The 7,587-nt window shown below is 40.7% G+C and overlaps 1 protein-coding gene across 1 annotated transcript in view; it reads right to left on the bottom strand.

Moving 5' to 3' along the window:
* Positions 1–5,128: 5,128 nt before the first annotated feature.
* aatkb (apoptosis-associated tyrosine kinase b) overlaps positions 5,129–7,587 on the bottom strand; it is a gene marked incomplete at its 5' end in the record, with an annotated part of 83,311 nt that continues 80,852 nt past the window's right edge. Inside the window, 3 exons of the mRNA XM_084158367.1 lie at positions 5,129–5,315; positions 5,485–5,718; positions 6,473–6,596. Coding sequence (XP_084014493.1) covers positions 5,287–5,315; positions 5,485–5,718; positions 6,473–6,596 — 387 coding nt within the window. The 3' untranslated portion in view covers positions 5,129–5,286. The remainder of the gene's footprint in view (positions 5,316–5,484; positions 5,719–6,472; positions 6,597–7,587) is intronic.

The following is a 7,587-nucleotide window of genomic DNA, read 5'->3' as shown; positions in this document are numbered from 1 at the left end:
GTAGACCATGCGCTGCACTTTAAGTTTTAGCAGGATTTATGAGGACTGCAATACAATGACTGAACATAATCTGGCTCAGACTGTACTATCCTTAGCATTCAAGCACACCTAGCCTTGGACTGTATCTTCAATACAATTAAAGCATTTGAAAACAGTAATAAACTGTATGCAGTAAATTATAACTGAATCTGTTATTTGTTAATGATGTATGCATATGTTTAAGAAAATGTAATTGTTTGATCTATCTTAATGTGGGTGTCTAGTTCTATGATCTAGTCGTATTTTACTTCTTGCTATTTGGGATTTGTAAGATTTGGGGGAATATCTTTGAATTTGTTTGTGTGAGCAATACATTTGTCACAAAGTAAACTATGTAATATAGTATATGTTAAAGGGCCTATACAGTGAGGGAAAAAAGTATTTGATCCCCTGCTGATTTTGTATGTTTGCCCACTGACAAAGAAATGATCAGTCTATAATTTTAATGGTAGGTTTATTTGAACAGTGAGAGACAGAATAACAACAAAAAAATCCAGAAAAATGCATGTCAAAAATGTTATAAATTGATTTGCATTTTAATGAGGGAAATAAGTATTTGACCCCTCTGCAAAACATGACTTAGTACTTGGTGGCAAAACCCTTGTTGGCAATCACAGAGGTCAGACGTTTCTTGTAGTTGGCCACCAGGTTTGCACACATCTCAGGAGGGATTTTGTCCCACTCGTCTTTGCAGATCTTCTCCAAGTCATTAAGGTTTCGAGCCTGACGTTTGGCAACTCGAACCTTCAGCTCCCTCCACAGATTTACTATGGGATTAAGGTCTGGAGACTGGCTAGGCCACTCCAGGACCTTAATGTGCTTCTTCTTGAGCCACTCCTTTGTTGCCTTGACCGTGTGTTTTGGGTCATTGTCATGCGGGAATACCCATCCACGACCCATTTTCAATGCCCTGGCTGAGGGAAGGAGGTTCTCACCCAAGATTTGACGGTACATGGCCCCGTCCATCGTCCCTTTGATGCGGTGAAGTTGTCCTGTCCCCTTAGCAGAAAAACACCCAAAGTATAATGCTTCCAACTCCATGTTTGACGGTGGGGATGGTGTTCTTGGGGTCATAGGCAGCAATCCTCCTTCTCCAAACACGGCGAATTGAGTTGATGCCAAAGTCTCATCTGACCACAACACTCTCCTCTGAATCATTCAGATGTTCATTGGCAAACTTCAGACGGGCATGTATATGTGCTTTCTTGAGCAGGGGGACCTTGCGGGCGCTGCAGGATTTCAGTCCTTCACGGCGTAGTGTGTTACCAATTGTTTTCTTGGTGATTATGGTCCCAGCTGCCTTGAGATCATTGACAAGATCCTCCCGTGTAGTTCTGGGCTGATTCCTCACCATTCTCATGATCATTGCAACTCCACGAGGTGAGATCTTGCATGGAGCCCCAGGCCGAGGGAGATTGACAGTTCTTTTGTGTTTCTTCCATTTGCGAATAATCGCACCAACTGTTGTCACCTTCTCACCAAGCTGCTTGGCGATATTCTTGTAGCCCATTCCAGCCTTGTGTAGGTCTACAATCTTGTCCCTGAGATCCTTGGAGAGCTCTTTGGTCTTGGCCATGGTGGAGAGTTTGGAATCTGATTGATTGATTGCTTCTATGGACAGGTGTCTTTTATACAGGTAACAAGCTGAGATTAGGAGCACTCCCTTTAAGAGTGTGCTCCTAATCTCAGCTCGTTACCTGTATAAAAGACACCTGGGAGCCAGAAATCTTTCTGATTGAGAGGGGGTCAAATACTTATTTCTCTCATTAAAATGAAAATCAATTTATAACATTTTTGACATGCATTTTTCTGGATTTTGTTGTTGTTGTTCTGTCTCTCACTGTTCAAATAAACCTACCATTAAAATTATAGACTGATAATTTCTTTGTCAATGGGCAAACGTACAAAATCAGCAGGGGATCAAATACTTTTTTCCCTCACTGTATCAGGGAGAATATGAAGAGCACATGGCATGGTGCCTCACACTAGATTAGGAGAGAGACAGAGAAAGAAAAGCTAAATATTATACACAATACTGTAAGTTATAGCATTCAGATGCTTTTCACTGTTATTTTCATATTTTAAATGACAGAAGAACAATAATATTAAGCGTTCATGCATATAAACTGAATAGTATGACATTACTACATAAAAATACAAAGGAGGTGTTACTTAAAACAGATTTTCCTGTTGTAGTTTGTACCATTTTCTAAATGTATTTGCTTCTCATCCCGTTTCATTTGTCTGTAAATGTATAGAAAAAACACTGAATTTACTAGAGAAAATAAAGTGATATTGCAGAGTATATTCCAGATATTACCCGTGTGTTTGTACTGTGTTTATAAGAAATTATTGAAAAAAAAATTCCTCTTTGCTTCATGTTTTACATCATTATTTTATTATGTGAGCATTATGAGTTGGTTAGAGAGCACAAACAGATTTGGGACCAGGCTATGTGACCAGGCTATGTAATACATGAGACCCACATCGATGTGTAAAACAGACTTTATTTATATTTCATAATAAGGTACAGAAAGTAACCATGTGACCAGTAAGTGAGTGTGGGTGGGGCACATTTACTGACAGCATCCCTAAACTAGTCCTGCTTGTTTAAATCACGACCAGCGCATTACCAAATGTTGCTCCTTGTCACTAGCCTGAGTACCAGTATGTTTGTGCCATCATTACAAGGAGTGGCATGATGACACAAACAGACTGGTACCCAGACTATCGTCTCGCTATACAGATGTAGGATCTTAATTTGATCACCCTGTTGCAGGAGAACTTTCCTACAATGCAGGAAGTTTCAAAATTGTGTATTTGAGGTTTAAAAAGGCTTCTGAAGTTTGTAATTTCCACTTTGAAAAATGTATCAAGCCCTACAAAAATGTCCATTAATTATAATCCACATAATTCACATTTCCTGTTGCTGCTGGATTATTTTCCTGCTGTAGCAAACTGGCTCAAATTAAGATCCTACATCTGTAGGGTTAAAACATTATAGATCAAATATCATATATTCCTGTTCCTGTTTGCCTCATGACTTCATTAAATACATCTCTTTGGCAACAATAAAACAAAGACATCTCATTTTACCTCCCACTTCCAGGTCATTTCTTGATATTCTGAAAATGTTTTCTTTCTTTTTTTGAGATACAAAAATAGTACATACACAGACGGCGGTCTAGATGGATCTATAGACACTATACTAGTACATAATATTAAAGCTCTAGAAAGGCAAACAAACAGAACAGAACACACTGACTGCATGGAGACTAGAGTGGATATGTGAACCATAGAAATAGAATCTACTGTATGTAATTCTATATCTATGTGTTGAACTGAATTGGCACCCTGGTTCTTTGAAGCTAAAGCCTACAGTGATATTAGCCTGGTACCAGATATGTTTGTACTGTCTTGCCAACTATGGTCATTGGGGTTGGCAAAACTGCACAAAAATACTTGGGACCATGCTACAGTGATACTGATGTAATACTGCATTAGCTTACTAGACTGACTGTACTGAATGCTTTCTATGTTACACCCACAGCCTTCCATCTTCCTTCCTATAGCACACACATTTTCACATACTGTACATAGCAAAGTAAAAGGTCCATAAATTCTAAATGTATTTTCCATTGTTAAAATCATGAACACAATCAAGAAACAATACACAATGACAAACCCATGTAGCATCACCAAACCCTTGACCACCACACAGCTGAACATAAACAATATGTTAACACTGAACAAGTTCTCAGTTCTGTGGTCTTCCAATTGTCATTGGATTATTTAATCTTCAACATGTTACCGAAGCCACTGTTCTTCCATTCTTTAAGTTTCATTTTTAGGTTTCATATTTCTTAAAAGTGATTATTTCATCAGTTTTCTATAAAAATGATCTGCTACTGTATCTGTAAGTTTATCTGTGTATTTGTATGCTTGCTGTTCTTATACTGCAGTACAGTTTTCAGAATCAGAATCAGAAATGTACAAGTACTTTGATCGTTTAACAAAGAATCTTCACCTCAAGACAAAGAGGCCTATTACACAGCATGTGATGATGTGAAGCTCAACACAGAGGGTAAGGACAGGCAGTTACCCTCATCTATGCTAGAACGTGGTGATACGACAGAAGCCAATGTATGCTGTGATTTACCCACACTATCTGCTGCAAAGCACATGGATCCAAAGTCCTAAAACAGGAGTACAGCATTTATTAAAAGTCATAATAAAGTCATAATAAATGACTTGATGGATTTGCACAATAGCTTAGATCCAGGAATGTCTGTAAAAGCAGAGGTGCATTCACTGGAACCAAAACGCAAGCAAACGGAACCAACAGGGGAAGGACATACCTGAATTTGTTTTCCGTTGCGAAACGTTTTGCAACTGTTTGCTACGGTGTGCACTAATGATTACACCCCAGGCATTCAGAGGGAGGGGAATAGTGACTCTTGCACTCTGATTGGTGGAAATCATAAGGTCCATACATACAGTACAATACAGTGGAGGTCCTACGCCTTATAGAAAAGTCTGGACCACTAAATGCAGCTTTGATCATCTCTGCTAATACACAGTCATTTCAAGGCAGCAACTTTCTGCCTTGTTCCATAGATTCATTCATTCACTTACACTTAGGTGTCCCATTATTCCCTTCAATGGACGTAAAAGTGTTTGGAAACATGTAACATTATTATATTACATGTGATATTTCATTTCTATTTGATGAGGACAGGTGAAGCAATGTCTCAAAGATATGTTGTTGGTCCAGTCACTTTCCAACACCGATCCTTTAGTGAAAAGCCTGGATTCTGTCCTTTCCTCCATTTTTTCACTCCCTTCTTCTCAGAGTGGGGTATACTGTACATGGTGTGTTCTGTTTTGATAGCCATGTTTTTTTGTTCTCCATAACATACTGTAAAAGTGTGATGACTATGGTGGCAAACAACTTTCCAAAGTTTGTCCTTAGATGTATGTGTTTTTCGCTCCAAAAATATGTTGAGCTCAACATAAAAGTCTTTACCTGCATATAAGTTCTTTGTAACGTATATTATTCTGTGTATTTATATATTATCATCATATATTATTTTCTATATTCTCATAGTTGATTCTCTTCTCCCCTCTTCTCCCACACCATAAACAATAAGAGGCACTGTCTTTTCAGAAACCTGATGTCCAAAAAGCTCTACATAAAAGTCACGATAAGTTTATGTGGTGCAGCTCCTGGGTGGCTGTGGTTCTGTTCTACTCTCTGTCCCCATCCTCACTGCTCCCTGCAGAGAGAGAGAGAGAGAGAGAGAGAGAGAGAGAGAGAGAGAGGGAGGGAGAGGGAGAGAGACAGAGGGAGAGGTAGTTACGTTTCATTATGTTTCATTATTCACTATGTAAAATCCATACAATTAGTTATCCTCAGACATGTTTCTAATGAAACACCAGACTCACCTGGACCAGAGTCCATGTCGGAGTCGGAGACGTGTGTGATGGAGAAGCGAGACACATGGCTAGGGGAGACGGTGAAGCGGGAGTACTGCACCACTGGTTTGGGCTCCGGGGCCTTGGAGGTGGTGGGTAGGCTGGGTGTGGAAGGGGTTGAGGCTGAGGAGGAGGCAGCCATCTTGGATGAGGAAGTCGGGAGGGGCAACAGGGGGAAGTCATCCTCCCACTCATACCCTGCACCTGAAGAGAGAGAGAGGGAGGAAGGTAGAGAGAAAGGAAGAGAGAGGGAGAGAGGAAGGTAGGTATGGAGAGAGGAAGAGAAAGGGAGAGAGGAAGGTAGGTATGGAGAGAGGAAGAGAAAGGGAGAGAGGAAGGTAGGTATGGAGAGAGGAAGAGAAAGGGAGAGAGGAAGGTAGGTATGGAGAGAGGAAGAGAAAGGGAGAGAGGAAGGTAGGTATGGAGAGAGGAAGAGAGAGGGAGAGAGGAAGGTAGGTATGGAGAGAGGAAGAGAGAGGGAGAGAGGAAGGTAGGTATGGAGAGAGGAAGAGAAAGGGAGAGAGGAAGGTAGGTATGGAGAGAGGAAGAGAAAGGGAGAGAGGAAGGTAGGTATGGAGAGAGGAAGAGAAAGGGAGAGAGGAAGGTAGGTATGGAGAGAGGAAGAGAAAGGGAGAGAGGAAGGTAGGTATGGAGAGAGGAAGAGAAAGGGAGAGAGGAAGGTAGGTATGGAGAGAGGAAGAGAAAGGGAGAGAGGAAGGTAGGTATGGAGAGAGGAAGAGAAAGGGAGAGAGGAAGGTAGGTATGGAGAGAGGAAGAGAAAGGGAGAGAGGAAGGTAGGTATGGAGAGAGGAAGAGAAAGGGAGAGGTTTGGACACATCCGCCTCTTATATTTTACACATCTAAACCAATAGATTTGAGATTGATTATGAAATGAAATGCTGATTGACTTCAATCAATGTTTCAATGTAAGTAGTGGACTCTGAACTAGTGTACTTACTCTCTTCTGAGATGTTTCCGTCTGAGGAGTCATCAGAGGTTGGTTGTTTGCCCTCTGAACTCTGTCCGCTGGTCTCAGCCCCTGGAGGGAAACCATGCTCAGCCAGCTCTTTAGTCGGGCTCTGCTGGAAACAGACAGTAGTCAAGAGGTTAGAACTATAGTTAGTGTGCATTTCAAACTAAAATATACTGAACAAAAATATAAACGCAACATACAACAGTTTCAAAGTTTTACTGAGTTACAGTTCATATAAAGAAATAAGTCAATTGAAATAAATTAATTAGGCCCTCATCTATGGATTTCACATGACTGGGAAGGGGTGACCATGGAGGGAATAGGCCCACCCACTTGGAAGCCAGGCCCACCCAGTGAGGAGCCATGCCGAGCCAATCAGAATGATTTTTTCTGCACAAAAGGTCTTTATTAAAACAGAGAAATACTCCACAGCACCCCCCTCAGGTGAAGAAGCCGGATGTGGAGGACCTGGGCTGGCCGGTTGTGAGGTCGGTTGGACGTACTGCCAAATTCTCTAAAATGATGTTGGAGGAAGCTTATGGTAGAGAAATTAACATTAAATGATCTGGCAACAGCTCTGATGGACATTCCAGCAGCAGTCAGCATGCCAATTGCACGCGCTCTCAAAACTTGAGACATCTGTGGCATTGTGTTGTGTGACAAAACAGCAAACTTTAAAGTGGCCTTTCATTGTCCCCAGCACAAGGTGCACCCATGTAATGATCATGCTGTTTAATCAGCATCTTGATATGCCACACCTGTCAAGTGGATGGATTATCTTGGAGAAATGCTCCCTGACAGAGATGTAAACAAATTTGTTCACAAAATTTGAGAGAAATAAGGTTTTGTGCGTATGGAACTTTTCTGGGATCTTTTATTTCAGTTCATGAAACATGGGACCAACACTTTACATGTTGCGTTTATATTTTTGTTCAGTGTCTATACAGTTCATTAGTATGTCTAGTTTAATTCAAGGCACAAAAAAATATATAATTTGTCTTATACCATGTACAGTGCATTTGGAAATTATTCAGCCTCTTGACTTTTTCCACATTTTGTTACGTTACAGCCACAATACCCAATAATGACAACACAAAAAC

Source organism: Coregonus lavaretus (assembly GCF_964263955.1).
Source record: "Coregonus lavaretus genome assembly, chromosome: 1".
Taxonomy (NCBI): domain Eukaryota; kingdom Metazoa; phylum Chordata; class Actinopteri; order Salmoniformes; family Salmonidae; genus Coregonus; species Coregonus lavaretus.
The sequence above is the reverse complement of the archived record's forward strand: the minus strand, read 5'-3'. Positions and strand labels throughout refer to the sequence as shown.